At 36.8% G+C, this 20,404-nt stretch overlaps 1 protein-coding gene across 3 annotated transcripts in view; it reads left to right on the top strand.

Moving 5' to 3' along the window:
- The window catches only part of TOX (thymocyte selection associated high mobility group box), a 218,373-nt gene that overhangs the window by 158,535 nt on the left and 39,434 nt on the right, over positions 1 to 20,404 (top strand). For 2 of the 3 annotated variants that reach the window (XM_064706134.1, XM_064706133.1), the window contains exon 4: positions 15,019 to 15,297. The exons of the other annotated variant lie outside the window; for it this stretch is intronic. In XM_064706134.1, coding sequence (XP_064562204.1) covers positions 15,019 to 15,297 — 279 coding nt within the window. The remainder of the gene's footprint in view (positions 1 to 15,018; positions 15,298 to 20,404) is intronic. 3 annotated transcript variants of the gene reach the window in all.

Genomic DNA, 20,404 nt, shown 5'->3' with positions numbered 1-20,404 from the left:
ATCACAGAGTACTCTAAAGAACCATTCTCAGATGCAGGGCTACCTGATTTCATCTTTTTTTTCAGATTCTGTAAGTTCCTTCCAGGAGAAGGAGGGAATTTCCTGTTGTAGTTTCTACAATAGTAATTACAGCATCTGGATTTGCTAGAGGCAGAAACAAAAAGATGTCTCTTGTTAAATTGTTGACAGTAAAACTGAACATTTTCTTTAAAGTCAGTAAAGATTTTCACAGTAGTTGCCAGCTACAGTGGACCAGTCAGAATTTAAAGATTATCACAAGTGACAACCACTGAGTAAGGGTAGAAATTGCATTAAACTGCAATAAAGGGATGCTCTGATGATTCAGAATTTTAACCTACATGTTCTAAAATTTCAGTCTTAGAATGCTGCCATAATATCAGTGTTAGAAAATAGCATTTACTAGGAATTTACATAGGAATGAGGTGTCAGAAAAAAGAATTAAAACAAAATAATTAAAAAATTGAAAAGCATGAAAATTGAAAAGTGTGGCATTTATGTGGGCACAACTACTCACCTATAGTTCAGCTGAGGAAATTAAAATTATCCAATGAATTTTAACACCTTGTAGAGTTCTTTTTTTCCCTTTGAGCATGTTTATTTTTGCTAGTCCCAAAATTTAAAAATTAATTTCAAGCTGAAAAATTTGAGCATCACATTGATATAAATCAGAAGTACTTCTAGTGTGTTCAGTCTACCAACGTTGTTTGCAAACATATCAAGATTAATTGGTCACAAATCTGCTATCTTTTTCTAAAATTAGGGAAAACATTTTGGATGCAAGGACAGCTTGTCACACTCCAGACTGCAACAGATACAGAGGATGTTAGGCCTCAGTGTAGAAGGATGAAGACACTACTTCTTTGTTTCTTTTCATGATGTTGGGTTTTTTTTCTTTTTGTTGTACTTCCTAACTAGCAGTGGCAGTTTCTTACATGCAAAATATTTTTCATTCAAACATAAGATTTAGCATCTGTTATGTTAAACACTGCAAAGTGTAGTTATTTTTCAGAATAATATAATACCACTGATACAGTATGATATAAAGCAATGTGTATAATTTTTCAGTACTTTAAAAACTAAGTTATTTTAGCAATGCTTTGAAGAGACAGAAGTATTATTTGTTTATGAACAGGGATTTGACTGTTTGTTTGTTTGTTTGCTTGTATTGTTCAGCCCTTATCTCTTTTTTGTGCTGGAATGGGATTGGTTTAGGTGGCAGAGAAATTATTTAAGAATTCAATTTACCATTTCTTAGCAAAATAGAGCCCCACTTACTATCCTATGGTTTTGTTGACGCTACAGTGCTGGCAGGAGTAAAATTTAATAATCTAAAAAGATTAATTGGAGTTACCAAGGGAAGCAAGTATTCTACATATGACCATATCTGAACAATCTCTCTTCAAAACCAACACTTCTTGTGGCAGATGTTGTTTGCTCAACTTTGAGAACAAAAGTGGTCTTTTCAGGAGCCAACCATAAGAGGTCCATGTGCGCTGTGTAAAAGCAGTTCAGAATTTTCGAATTAAATCTAGAAATTCTCTACATTTAAATATATTTTTTGAAAGTTTTCAATATTTTTCCTAAATATTGTAGACATAGGAATTAAAAGTCTTAAAAATTGGCTTTATGAAAGATTAGGAGTAATTAAATGCATGGGCTTGATTTTAAGGTTTCCATAATGGGATGCAGTTTTTACATAGTGTTACAGAAGGCACTTTAGGGTCCATACTTTTCTGTAACATGCATATTTTATGTTTATTTTGGAATAAATATACAGCTCTCCTTAAAATGGTATAATGTAAATGTAATGCCAATGCATTACATACATAACTGTTTTATAGTTAATGATCAAGGCTAACAGGAGCATCTAGGTATGATCTTCTTTTATTTGCTTGTCTTCCTAAAAAGCAAAATAAACAAGCCAAGATTTTCATTATTAATGTGGTTTTAAGTGTAGCAACACATATATAATTTCTGGAAATGCCTCTCAGTCGAATGCAGTACATTTCCTTTATTCACCACTGAAGGAGACCACTTGTAAACTCATTCAGTTGCTTATCTGTAAACACCACTGGGCCCCTGTTTTGGCCTTACATTCATGAGGAGCACATCTGCCTTTCTCAGATGAAGAGTTAGACACTTAAAATGACAATTTCACTTACTGTAAATTACACTACATATGTAGCTTGTCTGTCTGAAAATCATTTGGCTTCTTGACTACCAGAAAGGGTGTGTTGCATATTGAATATAGGAGAAGAAAGGATAATTGAAGGAACTTGACCTCTCTAGTTGCGTTACTCATGCATTACTCCTCTTTCAAAATAAAATGTGTAAAAAGGCAAATGTATATGCTGAAGTTGAATTTTTTCTATTTGTTTTTTTTTTCCATATGCTTCTAATTGACTTATTCCACTAGTTGCTCTTGCATCCTTCATCATTCCTTCGTTAGTTATTAGTTATTAGTATTCATTAGTCCCGAGATCTATGTACTAAACCTGGGAAGGTAATTATGAAAATTGCCCATGCAAATTGGGTAAAGGCACACATAAATTACCAGTTAGAGACTTAGCTAGTAGTCTGCTTGCATATTTACCCAAATTGCATTCATAATTGCAGCAATTATGTGAACAGTCATGGATGCAGTTTTGCACACACCGCAATTACATTTTAAAATTTCTTCATGAAGTGACTAAAATCATTACTTTGCTGAGAAAATCATGAGAAGGTAAGGTAGGTACAAAACTCATGATTACTAGTAGAGGATGACCCTATTCTGGGTTATAAATGAAACTTAAAAGAGCTGTACTAATGCCAGTGGTTGAATGGTAGACTGGCATGAATAGCTCAGCTAATATGAGGGCAGCCAGTGGCATAAGAACAAGACAAAAGACTTCAGAAATGCCTTTGTGTTACTTGGGATGTTCCTCTGTCATGTCATTTTAAGATTGTGTGAATTCTAAGCTTTCAAATTATTAGCTGTTCTCTTCCATAGCATGTGAGTACTTGCCCGGTCAGAGAGGCTTCCAGAGTTGCCTTCTGGCAGGGCAAAAGTTTGGCACATAGATCCCATCTCATATTTGGGTTCATTTTATCCAATTACACTAATCTGGATTAGACCTGTTACTTTGAAAATTAGAACCAAGGCCTCTGTCAACAAATCTTATTTAGGGGTAGCAGAAGAATGTGGGGATTTCAGAACAAGCTTGGTGTGCTCACAAGCCTGGGAAATGTAAGAACCTTTGTTTTGTGCTGTATGAATGTTATCAACTATCATCATGTTTCCTTCCAGATAACAGTAGGTTAGATGGTCCAAACAGAAGTTAGAAGTATATTATGACTATAGACCATCATCCAAGAAGAAAAGGAAAGGTGAAATACATCCTAGAGGTCTTCAGATTTTCTGTAAAACGAAGAAACTATTAATCCAGACTAAAGCATTTCAACCCTTTGATGAGCTTGTGAGGCTGGATATGCTGAGAAAACACAAGGGCCATTTCTTTGACATGTTGTCATCTCTGTGGACAGCACCATTCTCAACACAGAGTGGGTACAGCCTTCTCTAACTTGAGAAATTCTTCCTAAAGCCCAGCTTTGTAGGATCTAAGTAATCTGTGATGTTATCATTGTATCCATCACTTTCTTCACTATGAAGTCATCATTTCCAAAGCTTGAAAGTTCTTGCATTTCAGGGTGGCTTTTTTTAATGTCCTGAGCTCATGTTCTGTAAATTTCTTTATTCACTATTTTCTACCTTGCAGACAGCAATTGATTCCTTCCTAATTTTCACTATGAAACCTTTCTGTATTGTAGTGGGTTTCATGCAAAACAGGTGATTTTCTTTGATTTTTTTCTATTGTCTGTGTTAGGATCTGCAGAACAAGTATTATATCACAGCACATTCTTACCAAACACTCCACTGTTCTTTCTTGGCATTCAGGGATGGAATTAAATCACTGTATATATAATCATCAAATATTGGTTTCCCAGGTGTTGGTGGCTGCTCAGGAACCACTTGAAAGTAAAACTTTGTAAGATGAATGAGAAAAAAGGGAATTTTCTCAGCCAAACCAAGGTTGCTGCTGTATTCTAAAGAATAATGGGACAATAAGATCTTCATAATCAAAAAGAATAGACTGAATAATGAGTTTAAAAAGAAATAAGAAGTTGTGATTACCCAAAGTATTTCTTTTCAAGAAGTTATGGGGTTTGCTTTTTTCTCTGAAGTTGTTTTGGTAAGTTGATGAGGTTATATTAAGTAAGATATCCACATTTAGAAATATCAAACCAGCAAAATAAAGATATATTCTTAATTAAAAATATAATTCCCTGGATTATCTTCAGTCACATGCCAATATAATGGACATCAACAAAATAAATTTACTAATTTTCAGCTTTTGAGACTGCTGGATATCTGTTCATCTTCCACATAGTTGAAAATAAAATAATTGAGATTTTTCCTGTTTCAGAATTATAATATTGGACTTGGCAAGATGCAGAAGGATAATTACACTGGAGATGTTAAATAGGTTTTAGAGGCAAAATTGTAAATAATACAATACAGAAGAATGATGGACTTATTAGCATATCATTAAATTGCTTTCTCCCTGAGAGCCAAGCATATTTTTCATAGCTCACAAAAAGTATCTTGCCCAGCAGTAACACATGGGCTTAACATTTGCAAAACCCACAATATTTGACAATGGCATTAAGTTTATATTACAGAGGAAATTATGACAATACAATTACAAATATCAGTAAGTTTATCACTTGATAACAAGATCATATGTATGAAAAGCAATCTTTTCTGAGTTAAACATTTTGCAGTCCTTTTGTTTCAACTTCCATTAGCTCTATCACTCATGCTGAGAATTTACAGGGCTGCAACATAGCAGCAGAAATATTTGTTAAAAGATTCTTTCACTAATGTAATTTAAACCATTCAACTCATTTTTATTAGTCTAAATTACTTTTTTTAAAGATTTTTTACTCAATGAAAAGTAGATTCATGTGGGATATGGTGTGGTTTTTCATAGCTACTGGTATCAGTCAGAAAAATATCTTTCTCAAGGAATATTATCTTAGTCCAGAAACACTCAAAATGCACAAACAAAATCTGAATGACTGTGGATTTCAGGTGAATGATGAATAATGTGCATTCATCATTAGTACCAGGGTGCCAGGGAGTTACAGGAAGGTTCCTCTGGTTTCATGCAACTGCTGCATATGGGAATGCAAGAGCGAGCACAGCACCCCAGATCCTACCCAGGCTGGAAATGGCTGGCAGAACAGTTTGCTTAGACAGAGGTGGAATTTATAAATGGGCTTTCAGAGCACTGACCTGACTCTTCCTTTAGCCAGCCATGCCTAGAGTTACTCACGTTCAGACTTTGCTTTGATGCTCTGGGAGGTTTTTTTGATGCTCTGGGAGGTTTTTTTTTGCATTCACTGTAAGTCACAACCCCAGACAGGACCCCATGGCTCCAGGAAATAATTTCAAGATGCTCCACATCACAGTGCCCAAGAGGAAGAATATAGAAAATGGCATACTAGATCTACCTGTGTGACTGTGGGTTCAAAAATCCAGCTTCATGTCCCATTGGAGTGGAAACAAGATCCATGAAATGTTTGTGCAGAATGGCAGGAATTCTCATAAACTTAATGATGGGGATAGTGAGAGGACAAATATCTTCTAGAGCACATAGAAGGCCCTGGTTTTAGTCCTTTCTCTGCCTTCTGTGTGACAGAAATTTTCATTTTTTGAAAATGAAATTTCAAAATTGAGGTTCCTTCTGCCCTGTATTTCTGTTCAGTGCCTAAACAGGTGGATGACACTGAAAAGACAGCCACTTCTCCCTTGAAAAAACTTTTCCAGAGAAGTAGCAAACTTAGATTAAATCTCATTGGCAGTATTTTAAAAGTTCTTTGTTCTAGTTGATGTGCTGCTCCTTCGGGAAGGAATTGGCATTTTTTGTGACTGAGATGAGAGATCAGTTTAGATCATTTAGGGTTTTCCTGTAGAGATAGGAGGAACAAGACAGCCCAGTATTGTACCAACCTTTCAACTGTCACAGCTGGTTTGATGTGATTTTCTAACCAGAGGGAATTTTTTGACTCTTCCCACATGGACATCACTATACATTGCTGTACATTACCTGAGATGTACCCAATGCAAATTCCTTTTCTTGGTGGTAGGGAGGGTTGGGTGGTGTGGTCAGGGTGCCTTTGTGTGTTAAAGCAAACAGCAAACAACATGTGACAGGTAAGAGTCACACTGCCCAACTCACTGCAGGAAGAGTTTGTCACTGCTGTGCTGAACACCATAGGAAAAAACCCAGAACAGAACAGAACAGAGCAGAATAGAATGGGACACAATAGAGCAGAAGCCAAGGAAGGTTACACAACCTCACGCTGGTGACTCTGCTGTTGTTGGTCAGCCACAGGAGCAAAGCATTGCAAAGGCAACAGGAGCTGCCTGCATCCCCTTTTCTCCCCTGCCCTGCACCAAGCACGCTGTTAACATTATTTCCAAAGATATAGTTTGTATTCCTAGACTTAATCATTTCATGTCCCCTGGATGCCTCTATTTTTATTGTATTAAAGAAGGGGAGACAATATTCTGTCTCTAAGGCATCTTTCTGACTTCATTTCTTTTGATGAAAGGCTATTGATTCAGGTGTGTTTGAGTGAATCTGTGAATATGCTGCTTACTCAGGAGTTCTTTAGCATCATGAAAATAAATGTGAAATGCATTATTGTTTCCCTCATGCAAATAACTGCTGAAATAGAAAATTGTTCTTTTGTCATTTGAAAAAAAAAACAAGAAACAAAACCACCAAAAACCAAACAAACCAACAAAACCACTTTAGTGATAACACTGTTATCAGGAGTTGTGTGGTAGAATATTTGCCTTGTACCTCCTAGATTCCATTTGTCTGCTGTCAACCTATACCTTCTGTTAAGCATTAGACACTTCAAAAATGAGAAAAAGATAACACAAATTATTCACCATTAATTCTTTAAAATGAGTCACTATTAAAAGCTTAATTGTTTGCTGAGAGGGTCCAAATTAGTGGACTTTGCAAGATCAAACAAAATTGAAGATATTTGTCCAAATTAAAATGGAAACATGCATCCAGAATATACCAAATGAACATGGATGCTTCTGTAATAATAATTTTATTATCTTCAGCTTCCAGGCCAGACTTTTAATTATGACCCTTTATATCAGGGAAAACCATGTACTCAGGATTAAAAACCTATTTCTTTAACTAGTCTAGTTAAAGACTGTGGTTTGATATATTCTATGCTACAACTTTTATAAAAACCAGAGAACACTTCTAATAACACTTTTCTAATTTCATGGTTCAGTGCACAGTCAGTAAAGATTTAAATAATTCAGAAAGAAAGCCTATTCTGTTTCTTTATTAGAAGTTTGAGTCAGGCAAATTCTTTGACATTTAATAGGTTTTTAACCCTTTTAATAACTTCTTATAATGAAATTTATTGGAAGTTGTTTTAAATAAAGGGTTATTATATTAGAGTGAATAGCAGTCGGTAGTTTTTTATGATTAGTTTTGAGACCTTGGCCCTGTGTGGCTCAAAGGATATTAAAACATAAAATAGAAAAGAATGTTAATAGTCACCAAATTAACTGTGTACCAAGAAATATAGAAACTGTATATAACTGCATTTTTGTGATTATGTGATCATACTATAAAATTTTGCAGTCAAATATTGAGTATATAATAGCTTTAAAGGGGCTTAAGATCACTTACAGATCCAGTACTATATAAAACAACCTTAAGTGTTTTAATTTTTAACAGAATGATTTTGAAAAGATTAGTGTAGTAGATTTAATAGGAGTGAGGGGGTTTATTATTTTTCATTTAGGGTTCTCTTTACATGTGAGTTTTGTGCTGTTTAATTTTAAGGCTGTTTTCCTAATCAAAAGAAATTTTGAATGATCCTTTCAATTTATTCTAAAAATGCAGTGGGTGTAGTATATAAAGTACTCCTGTGTATAGCACTAGAATATTCCCTAAATACCCACTTACTTTAAAACTTAGTCTTTCATTATACAGTTAGCTGATACAGAAGAGAGTTATAAAAATGAGATGATGAAAACACACCTCCCCTCCCTCTGTTAGGTGGTGCTTTGAGTTATTCCTTTCAATGCGTTTTGAATGGTTCTCTGTGGTCGTTTCACTGTAACCTTGACTCTCATAAAAAATCCTTCTTTAGCACTTGTTCACTTATAGGTCTTCTAAAACAAGACTTGGTTGGAAATATGATTTCTCCTTTAACTTCATGGAAACAAAGATCTGATAAATTGTGAATCTTTGGGTTTGCTCACTCTTTGTTCGTGACAGGACATACATACCAAGTACCAGTTTTAGTCACTCTAATCAGTAAATTCAAACTTCCTGTCAGATTTCAGATCTCCAAATATTTGGGTCACTCTTTTGTTTTTCTCTGGCGTATAAATACAGATGTTCAAGTTATCTCAAGTTTTAAGCTCTCTCATGAAAAAGCATTACCACAGTGGAAAACAACAGATAAAACTGCATGATTTGTGATTTGCTTTTTATTCCCTTGCCATTAATCTAAGATCCTGACCATCCATGTGCATTGAGCAGCCACAAGGTTCCATTGCTTGATCACCTGTATGAACTGAATAAAAGGTGTCTAAAATTGACATTTCTGTGGTTTTTGATGCTCTTTTAAGTTTGAATATATGGTTGTACAGAACTATATAATATCCTGTGTTGAAAGGGACCCACAAGGATCATTTAGTTCAAGTCCTTGTTCTGCACAAAACATCAACAAGAGTCACACCATGTGCCTGAGAGCATTGTCCAAACACTTTTTGAACACTGTCAGGGATGGTGCTCTGACCACTTATTTGCCTGGGGAGCCTGTTCACCATTTGTATGATGACTATTGATTGCATTTTGTAGCATTAAAAAAAAAAAAAAAATTATTAGGTCTGTTTGGTTTAGCAAGTGTCTTGATCCTAAATTGTATCATTTTCCAAACACTATCCCTTCTTTCTTCTCTTTTGAAGCCTTCACTTACAGAATCAGTGATTATGTAGGAATTACTTTTTTTCCTCTCTTTTTTAATGAGCATCTCTGTGTCACTGGAAAACATCTTGCAGATGTGCATTGGCTTATGGTAGAAGATAATTAAAATGCCTGAAATAAAAGCAGTAACATTTCTAAGCAAATTTCATGGCTTTTCAGGGGGTTGGCACAACCAGACTAATACTGCATTTAATGTAGTGTTATTTGGGAGCAGAGAGACATTCAGATTTAATACAGCACAGGTAGTAGCACAAGTTTCCTGGGAATATAAATGAGAATACTACTATTAACAGAGGCCCCCTCTGCTTAGCGAAGAATGTCCACCTGGTGACTCAGGTGGGTCATGCCAGTGAAGAAAGGACACTATGGGTATCTTCATAGATAACACTTAAGATCCCCTGGGGTTTTCTCCTATTTTTTTTTTAATTAATTGATTGAACCATAACTTTGTATAGTCTGAAAAGTTGTTACTCTCTAACTTACCTTAACCACTCAGACAAGAAGAACTGTCAGCCCCTTCTGCAGTGTCCATCAAAAATATTCACAAGAGCATTCAACTTGTAGAAAACTATGAAAAAATCATTTCAAGAACTGCTGGTGATAACAGTAATAATGTCTGCTGCTCCTTGATATGAATTTTCTCAGAGTAGTGAGATATGTGAACTTCACTTGCTTCAGTGAGTAAGCCCTGTGTATTTCTCCTTATGTTTTAATGTTTTCATCTCCAGTGAATTATCTCTAATGTTTCTTGCTTGTACATAGACCTGTTGTATTTACTTTGATCTGTTAAGGCAACCTGTCTTTCTTCTTTCATTTAGTGATAACATTTATTATAAATGAATCTAAATAGGGAGGGACAACTGGGACTTCTGCAGCTTTTCAGAGAGATGTTGCCTCATGGTTATTAATTATACCTAGAAAAATAGCATGAATTATTTTGCTAACAGCACATTCCCTTTGAAACTGCCTGTCTGATGCTTCTCAGAAAAAAAAAAAATTTGCTTCCTAAAGCTGCATGCTAGGACATTAGTTAAGACTCCTGAAATTTGACTCTTTCTGCATCTTGCATATGTTAACCAGCTTGTATCAAAAAGGCTGATAATTAATTTTGGAGGTTTTTATTGCCATGTGATACCTTCTGTGAGAGATGGAGGATTCTATCTGAATGCTGTGGCAGATGAAAATATCTGTATTTTGTGGACTTCAGAGCACAGGAAATATGAAGGTTATTGGATATAGTCCAGAGGATAGCAGAAAGAATGATAAGAGGTGTAGAAAACATAGTATACGAACAAAGTCTTTCAATCTTCAGGTTTAGTTGTTTAGAGTAAAGAAGAAAAAACTGAAAGGAAATTCATAACAGCCTTCTAGTGTGTACAACTTTTCTGTAAAGAAGGAGAAAAACATTCCTCATGTCCACTGGGAGTGAAGTAAAAAGCAGTAGGTTTAAATTACAACACAGGAGATTTAGGTGAGACATTATGGAAAAAAGCCCTTTCCACTGTAAGGATAGTTAAGCACAAGAATTGCCTAGGGAGGTTATGAAGAGGTTAGACAAACATATGTCAGAAATGATTTAGGTATAGCTAATCCTGCTGAGAGATAATGTTGGACTAAATAACCTTTTGAGGTCCCTTCTAGCACTATTTTCTGTGATTCTGTGATTAGGATACTGTACTCACATTGTCCTGCCGTGAGATGTTTCCTTACAGGGATGGTATCACTGAATTCTGCACTGCATGCTTTGCTTTGTTTTTACAGTAAACTGATGGGATGAACAATAGTCTGATGTTTGAAGCTCTTTAGCCTTATTCGTAGTACCTCAGGAACTTTGAGCAGGGCATTAGGAGCTCATCTTCAACCAGACAGCCCTGTTCTGGTTTTGCACTACCCATGTGTCAATAAGGGGCTCTGGTACTCACCTTAGGTTTAGGGACTTGTACTGTCTTTTAACTTGCAATCAAACTCTTATTTGGCTAAATGCTCAATTTCTGCTTATAAGCAAAATGCAAACAGAAAAAAAATAGACATGAAAAGAAATGTATCATAGCTTCCCCATAAAACCAGGCATGTTCTAAAGCTGGATATCACTCAAGTTGTGAAACATCCTGGAGCTGGCAGATGGAGAATGATATTAAAGTGCCAGATATTATCATTATTACCTCATCACAGAAACCATTGAAGACATCAGTTTAAGACTGTCCTTATCCTCTGTAACACTCAAAACTCTTTAACTTTGCTCTTCCATTTGGCATTCTGCCATCCGTCAGGATTTCTGTTCAGCTTTGCATTCGGCAGGAGCGTGTTCTCAGTATTGCCTCTGCATCCTGAATATGGCTCCAGCACAGCCACACAGCCCTGGGCTTTGTAAAACTCCATCTGGAGGAGCAAGGAATATGAGGTCTCAGATTTTGAAGTAGTTTAGAAGAAATTGGTCATACTTTTTGACAGAGTGTATGTCTGATCAGTGCTACTACTCTGCAGAGATGAGGTTGTCACCGCATCTGTGACAGGGACACACCATTATGCCACAGCAGTGACCTGAGTGTGTAGTTTTCATGGCTGAGTGTGTTCTTGAACCTACAGAGGAGGTGGGACAGTTCTTGGTTTTGTTCATCCTTTAGGAACATGGAAGTTCATGTTTTCCATGGAGTGATCTCACAACTTTTTATATTTATGTGATTAGTTGCCCATTCTTACTGAAGGAAGGAGCAGTTTCCATTTTCTTAGACAATCCCACTTTTTCACCAGGTAGAGGCAGGAGGGGAGAAGGCAGGCTCTGCAGTGCATGGTAAAGAGGTGAGCCAGAAGCCTCACCAGCAGATGTGAATCACGTCTGTGGATCCTGAGGGCCACAGCTCTGTGAGATGGACTTATGGATGCTTGTTCTCTGCAGGCAGGTCCCTTAGGTGGGGGGTTCTGGCTTAGCATCTGAAAGAGAAAATGTACTGTTAAACAAGCTTATTTGCTGCTTACACCTGGTTTTCGGCAGGTAGCCTGCTATTCATCTGTAAAAATTCAGGAGAGAAGCTGAATTCATGTGAAAAGAAAAATACTGGGGTTTTTTACTCCACCACTTCATTTGCAGTCCTCAGAATTTCCCTGGTGAAGTGTTCTCTTGCAAATATATATACACATGTATTTTGTATGGGGATACATTCAGTACTGTTCAGTTGTTATATTGTCTGAAAACACAGTCTATGTTCAATACTGGAGCTAAAATGATATCACAGACTGTTTAAAAGTGTATGTTGTTTAAAGGAGACAAACACAGAATGTTCTGTATTATCTATCTGATATTTGAAGCTCTTAAAGGAGAGATCTTTTTAAATAATAGCAGAATCAGAGAATCACAGAATGGGTCATGTTGGAAGGGACCACAGTGGGTCATCTGGTCCAGGCTTCCTGCTAAGGCAGGGTCATCCTAGAGTGCATGGCACAGGATTGCATCCAGATGGTTCTTGGATATCTTCAGTGAGGGAGACTCCACAACCTCTCTGGGCAATCTGTTCCAGTGCACAGTTACCACTCCCTCACACAATAAGAAATTTCTTCCATATATTCAGGTAGAGCTTCTTGTGCATCAGTTAAGGCAATTGTATCATATTTTATTTGAGGAAAAGTAATTAATATGGTCGCCTTGCTCTGCTTTTAGAGACAGATAATTTTGAAGTTCATTCAAAATAAGAGTTAGGAGTTTCATATAGTGTTGTTAGATTTCTAGAGTTCATAAAATAATTAGGATGCCTTCCCTTCCTAAAAAGCAGTCAAACCTTTCCAGCCTTTTCTGGAAGGGTTTATTCTGCACCACGAGATGCTGCCCCAGGAAAACCTGAGGGCTCAGCCCCTGCAGGGTGCAGGGTGCCTGGGGAGGGCACACACCCACTCTGAGTGCTGCAGACAGGGTGAGGGGAGGGCTCTGGGGAGGGTTGTGCCTCCCTGTGCCCAGCGCATGAGAGACTGTGTGGGTTCCCATCCCTTTACTGTTTGCCCCATGTTGGCCAAGAGAACTCCCCCAGTGCTGCTCCACTTTCCCCAGCTGCTGCCCAGCTCAGCAGCTGGATCCAGAGCAAAGGGTCTGAGCAGCAGTTGCAGCTGCATGGGCACAACTGTCTTGATACAGATTGTCTGCTGGAGGCAGAGATAATGATAGCTTTCAAGGCTAATATGCTTGGCAAGGAGGGAGCTGATACTGGAGGGAAGGGACCAAGAAATCAGTAGTAATTTAAAAATATAAATGTCTACCAGGATTCAAATTTCAGCCTTCAATTGATTTCATCCACTGTGCTCTCTGTGCTCATCTCCTCCGGTGCTTTAGTAGTCATTAAATGAACTTGGAAAACAAGTTTGTATCGATAACTCTTTTTACCAAAAGCTATTAATTTCTAAAATAACATAAATACAGGTATAATTGTGATGTCACATTGTCAGAAGCCAATTCAAATGCCTTTCAGAGATACAAGTACATGTGAAGTGGTAAGTATGCCATAACTAATGGTATTATTAGCTTGATTTACTGCCAACCAGTCACCTTTATGAAAATCAATCCTCAAGCTCATAAAATAAAATATCTCCCAAAAATTGTTACATTTTTACACTGTCAATAATAAGAGAAAAGGTGCAGTTATGGGTTTTATCTTTACTTTTCCCTATGTGTTACTGGTTGAAAGGTATCTTACAGATTGCTGTGATATGTGGGAGTGTGTATATGAGCAAGAAATAGGTTACAGAAGTCATGAGCTATAAAAAGATTTTTAAAAAAATAAAATCTGAGTGATCTTTAGACAATTAAGATGACATGTCTAACAAAGACAGTCAGTAGAATAAATGTGGCTATGTTAATATATTGAACCACTAACACATGTCCTTATCATAATGGAACTTACACAATGGTAGCTACTGTCAGATTCTACTTTATACGTACACACATGTTTTCTGATACACAGAAAGACAACTGTATCTATTTCACTTCAGCTCTGAACTGATACTTCTATTTTAAATCACCCACAGAACATCTTTGCTTAAATCTGAGCTTTCTCTGAAACTCTGTGCTATTTGTCATATGAGTATGCTGAAAAGAGGTTACAGGCAATCTGCTGAGGTCTGTGTGTATGGTGCATTTGACCTCTGGACAAGAAAGGAGCTTCATCCTCCAGTGCTTTTAATTCTTATCCTTGCAGAGGCTGAATCTGTTGCTTGCATTCAAATAGTATGTCTTGTTAATGCTAAGAAGCAGTGACCCACATAGCACAATGGATTCATTTGTCAATCCTGTGATTTCTGAGCTCTCCATTCATATATGTCTTAGCATTAAATCGACTCAGAAATCATTTAATCAGTCTATCAATGCATCCTTCTTGTCAATGGTCTGAATCCTGAAAAGTCCAGCTCCTCATTGGGCAGCACCAGGGGAAATAGATTTGGACCCAATACTAGATATTCAGACTCTGAAAATTCCCTGCAGCTCCCAAATCGCAACTCAAAACCACCAAAATCCTAAGTTAAAAAAAGCAGGATCTGGAAATTATCTTGAATTTTGAGGATGTTATTGTTCTGGTCTAGGTCTGAACTTCAGAGTGCAAAGCTGTCCCTGTTTGTTAGCATTTCAGAAATACTCTACACACAGTTACAGAAAGCAGTGTCCTTTTGTTCCCGCATGAAAAAAACCCCTGAGCTTTCATTGCTTTCTTTTTGCTATTTCCAAAGGCTGAGGCTAGAGCCTGAATTCTTTATAACAGTCAGTGTTTTGCAAATGTCAATCATATCCTATGTTTATTTTCAGTATTTACATGTTTATTTAAGTACTTGCCATTTCCTTTAAGCCTTACATAGCCAATCAGGCCAACCTGGAAGGTCTAAAGGAATAGAACACTTTATTAGTGATATGCTTAATACAGTTTTTTTCCTCTTGTAGATGCAAGATTTACGGAATACAGAAGGAGCCCAGTATAGTTCCCATCCTCAGATGGCAACCATGAGGCCAAGGGTTCAACCTGCAGATATTAGGCAGCCAGGAATGATGCAGCACGGGCAGCTGACTACTATTAACCAGTCCCAGCTCAGTGCACAGCTTGGTTTGAATATGGGTGGAAACAGTGTTCCTCACAACTCGCCCTCTCCACCTGGAAGCAAATCTGCAACTCCTTCACCATCCAGTTCAGTCCATGAAGATGAAGGAGAAGATAGCTCTAAGGTAGGCTTAGATGCTAGGATTGCTATGTAAATGGTGGATATTTTTAGGACCTGCTAAATGGATGATATGGCCACAGTTATTAAGGTGATACTTTATACATGATTGGTGGTTCACTGAAGTGAATAAAGGGTTATGAATACAGAACTTACAATATCCAGACAATTCTTCAGGCAGCTTGAGTAAATTGCATCATTCCTCTTTGTGAGAGCAAACTGGAATACTGTTGGACACTGAAAGGAGAAAGGATAGTCATTCCTTTAGGACTTTAATATAAGGGTTGAGTTTTCTCACTTGCATAGCAGGGATGTTTGTTCCCAGTTGAAGATCAAGTTACTGCTATAAAAAGTATGAACAGTCTGTGCAATATGCTAGTCTTTGCCACTTGGTCACAGGATGTGTAAACAGAACATCATAGCAACCAGAACAGAAAGATCCTATGAACTTTAAAAACCTTACCTTGAAAATCTGGAAGACCCTGTATGCATTCATACTTTTGAGAGGTGCTGACACTTCATCATGACATGTTTAAGCTTCATTTTCATGTCAGTGCAGGAATGAAGTGATAAGAGAAATTTGCATAATAAATTTCTTGAAAGGATAAATGTCAATCTATGTAGCAGGTTTCGCATACAAAAATCTCCCAAATCTCCCAAAATCCTGAAAACCTCCCAGAAATACACAAGTCTATTATCTTAATTTTGCAGACAGAAAAGCTGAGACACAGGAAGACTGGGACTTTGTACTAAGTCATCCCTTAAACTAGTAATAAAGCATGTTGAAACTGGGGACCTGCTTAGCTCTGTTTTGTGGTCACTAGAAAAAAGCAGCCCTGTTAGAGCACTCCTGCAGTGCAGAGTGTGCCACAGACGTGTCTGGTGGGGAAAAGTTGCAGACTTGCAGGGAATGTGAAGAAAACATATTGTGAGTCACTGAGGAGGTATAATCCAGTCAAGAAATGTGAGTCTGATTTGTTTTAACATTATATTGTTTTTCATGCCTCCAGCTATAAAATAATCATGTAATTGGAGACATATGTTTTACTACATTTTGAATAAATTCTGATTCAAAAGTTTTATTTCAGGACATTCCCCTGATTTCACAAACTTTGGGTTTTAAAAATTACTGAATAATTCATACATTTTAAATGAGCACTTCCTTACTGAGGGAGACTTTAGAATACAGTTATGTAAAAATAATTCCAGGCAGCCTTTACTTTTTCAGAATAATTTATTTGCTACTTCTCTTGCATTGCTAATATTTTTACATTGCTGGGAGTGTGCAAGATGCTCTAAACTTCTGGAGAAAATATCCATTCAAATAATTTGGATTTCCTTTCTACTTCTATCAAGTATTTCAGTTATTTAATCAATATTTTTCATGTACATTTTCACTGTAGCACTTTGTGCTAACAGAAGTGTAGGGCTGTGGTTTAAAGCAAGCAGTAGTTATCTGAAGCTAGTGTTTTTAATAGAGAAATACAAAGCACTGCAGACTATTTTCTTTGTGAAAACCAGTTTATATAGCATTCAACTTTTAATAAGGATGTTACTCTCTTTAAAATCCTCTCATGCTTAGTCTAAGCAGAAAAAGATGACAAATGGCACAATGCATGACACAAAATTAAATCCAGTGTGCTAAAGTAGATACATTGCCTTAAAATTATATTTATAATTTCACTGCTAAGAGAAAAGTTTAAAAGGATATTACATTTGGTTAATATTGACAGAGGCTTAAAGTCTTCTCCATCAAGTATGGTTTAAACAGCAAGCTTGATGGGGAGCAGATAATGCTATACATGTCTTCTGTGGGATTTCTTAGGGCTTTGTGAAAACACCTGAGGCTGGCCACCTATGGAGACAGGCCATGGGCTGGCACACCTGACCCCATGCAATGGTTCTGTAGTGCCCTCTGCAAAAGACAGAAGGGGTTGAATAATTAGCCTAAGTGTCTTGTTGTACTTCAAGATTTAAAGCTCTCCACTGTGTATCTTTTTGGCACATTGCTCTTTGTGGAAGCTGCCAGTGAGTGGCCAAGAATACTCAAAATAAATCAGTTTTCTGTGGAGATCTTTCTCCCCAGATACAACAGTATTACATTTTATCAGAGTTGCTTTGGAGGGACCTGTGAAAGGTCTCACTCCAGAAATCCACTTCCAAGTGAAAGAAGGCACTGGATGGGGACAGGAGCAGATAGATTGACTGTTCTGTCTCGTGAGAACACCTGTCTTTTAACTGAGTATAACTTTGTGAAATTTGGATTCTTCTCTTTGATATATAAACTATCATGCAGATGTGTGGTATTATTTAAGAGATCAGGGCCAGAGCTCATTAGCCAGTCCTTTGGTAGGAATACAAATGCTGCAGTGATAGGGTTGCTGTTGGAGTTCACTTTTTGTGCAGTCAGAGATGTAAGACCTCTCTCAGTTTATGCCAACTGAAATGTGTGGAAGAGAAGCCACTGGTCTTTTCATAGCACTTTTGGTAGAGAGGTCCCTAAAAACTATACCTACTACTATCTCGAAAAAAAAATTACAGACATCTCAATATCCTGTTAATATTTATATGAATTTAGAGAAAGAGCGTGATGGAAGGTGCAAAAAATACATGCTTTGCATGTACATTTGGACTAAAAATGTAATTGTTGCCCTATGAACCACTGGTTTCCATGAATGAAGGAAATGACCATTTACCTTGATATGCATATTCCAGATTCCAGTATTAAGCTTTACAAACTGATGTAATTGTTCACGTACTGAGCTTTGTGGATGTTCATTCCATGATAAATATTCAAATTGTTGTAAGCCTTATCCAACATACCCAGAACTAATGGCAGCAGCTGCTAAATGTTATTTGGCAATACTCATTCTCATAACAACTCTTTCATATAGGCTGTTCAGACTTCAACTGTCCTATATTCCCTGGCTCAAAGAAAGGGAAAGGAGCTGCATTGTAGAGGGCTCAGTTTCCCTTCATGCAATTGCTCTAAAGGCAGGACAGCTGAGGTGGCTTGACCATGAGATCAGTGACAACTGTAGCATAGTTGTAAGGCTGGATATACATTCAGGGAGCTGCTAAGACCATGGAACTGTGAAATGTAGCCTCAGACTGAGGGTATTGTCTCTGCAAAGAGTGCCCATCACTAAGGCTCCTTAATTCTCACAAATCTCCTATGTGGGGCTATTGTTAGAAGCAGAAAAAAGGGAGAACTACTAAAAAATGAGTAGTTGTAAGTAACTATAAAAACATCCTAAACAAAGTCACCACTTAGCACATGCCTTATTTTGACCACCTCAACATTGCAATATTATATTTCTGTAATTCTTGCCATAATTCACACTGTTGAATCGTTAAACTTGTACTTCGTTATTGCCAAGCATAATTGTGAGCTGCTGGAAGCATTACTGGTTTGTAAATAAGTATTTCTTCATAGATGGATAACAGGGTCTTCGTCTGTGTTAATTTGCATATCACTTATGAGAGAAATTCAAATAATGTATTTTAAAAGAAAGATAGCAAGAGGACTGCAAGTAGCAAGAATTAAATAACAGAAATACAATTACTAAAGAACTGCTGCAGCATATTCTCCTTATGTGGCAGAGGTTTTACAATATTTACTTTATATGATAGGAGTTATAAGTGGAATTCTGTGTTGTCTGTTCAGCCTATTATGCAGATGGTGCTTGATTAAAATCTATTTTAAACTACAGCGATTACTGCAAGATAGTGTGCATAAAACAGCTCTCCTAGCTCCATTAAAGGCTTTGGTACTATTGCAGTTTATTTTAAATATGCTTATAGACATTTTCCAGGTTCTCAAGGGACATTTAGATATCAACGATGTGCCTTACTTGATAGTTTTAAATCCTACACTAGATATTCTTGTGATCTATTACGTGTGCAACATGGTTAATATACACTTTTTTAAAGTGAAAGATTATTGCTTTCTTGTGATAAATAAGTTAAATACATCACCATAATTAAGCAATAAGCCATGACAGGAGGTGGATTACCATGAGCTAACTACACCTCCAGGGATTTTGAGGCACAAGTCTATGCCTAGCAGAATATATATGGTTTTTATTTTATTTTCCATCTGTCTCTGCTTTGGTGGTTAGAAGTGGAGTCTATGAAGCTGATGGACTGATGGGAGCATAAGGTAGACCGTCATCTCAGCCATTTGCAAGGTTATTAGTACTGGAATTCTGGTATTCTTTTTATTTCGTTATTTTCATATAAGACAAACAGAATTTCCCCTGTGAGTACTCTGTTTTTAACAGTGGGTTTTCAAAGTCTCTTGATCATTAAGGTTGGAGAATAAGTTTTTAGAGCTCTTCACAAAACAGCTTACCAGAAGGCACTTACACTAGTTTCTGTAGTATATCACCTAGTTTAAGGGTAGTTAAAGTAATATGGTATCCTAACATACAGAGAACTTTTAAATCGCATTGGTTCAAAAGTAAACTGAAAGGAGAAAAATGTTAGTGAATCACAACGGAAAAATTTTAACTATAGAGCTAATTATTTCAATGTCTTCTTGCTCATGGAGTTCCAGTTGCACTGGACTTCTGAAAAGTTCAGACTAATGTTCTCAAATTACACCCCTAGTTAATTGTACTTTAACTGCTAGTTTTGTGTATCCTGTAGAATTAAAAAATAGCAAGAGACAAAAAGCTGGATAACTTAATAAAGGCTATTTAGTTTTTCCATATTTTCCAAATCCTGGCAATAGGCTGCATGTCTATTAACTTTGTATTAAAGTTGCAGCTACTGTAACATAATGCTCAAAAAACCAAGTAACTTCATTTTCAAGTTCTGGTCATTACTTTGTTGCTGTTTTTAGTAAGCCACAGAGATTCAGATTTTTCACTATAGTCACTTGACTTCTGTTGGACACCACATATTGAGGCATATAGGAAAATTAAAAAGTCATTTTTCTCAAAATGTGAATTTCCAGCCATTTTCCTCGTGCAGTTCAATGATTTGAACACCTGTATCCTCCTGTGCCACTTGATACGCATTATTAAAAAATAATAATAGAAGGAAGTGAAAGAAGTCATGCCTAGTAGATCCTTAGCCTAGAGCATACCATTTATGCTCTTGATCTTCTC

The sequence above is a fragment of the Zonotrichia leucophrys genome, chromosome 2, assembly GCF_028769735.1.
Source record: "Zonotrichia leucophrys gambelii isolate GWCS_2022_RI chromosome 2, RI_Zleu_2.0, whole genome shotgun sequence".
NCBI classification, from domain to species: domain Eukaryota; kingdom Metazoa; phylum Chordata; class Aves; order Passeriformes; family Passerellidae; genus Zonotrichia; species Zonotrichia leucophrys.
Note: the sequence above shows the minus strand (reverse complement) of the source record. Positions and strands in the feature narration are given on the sequence as shown.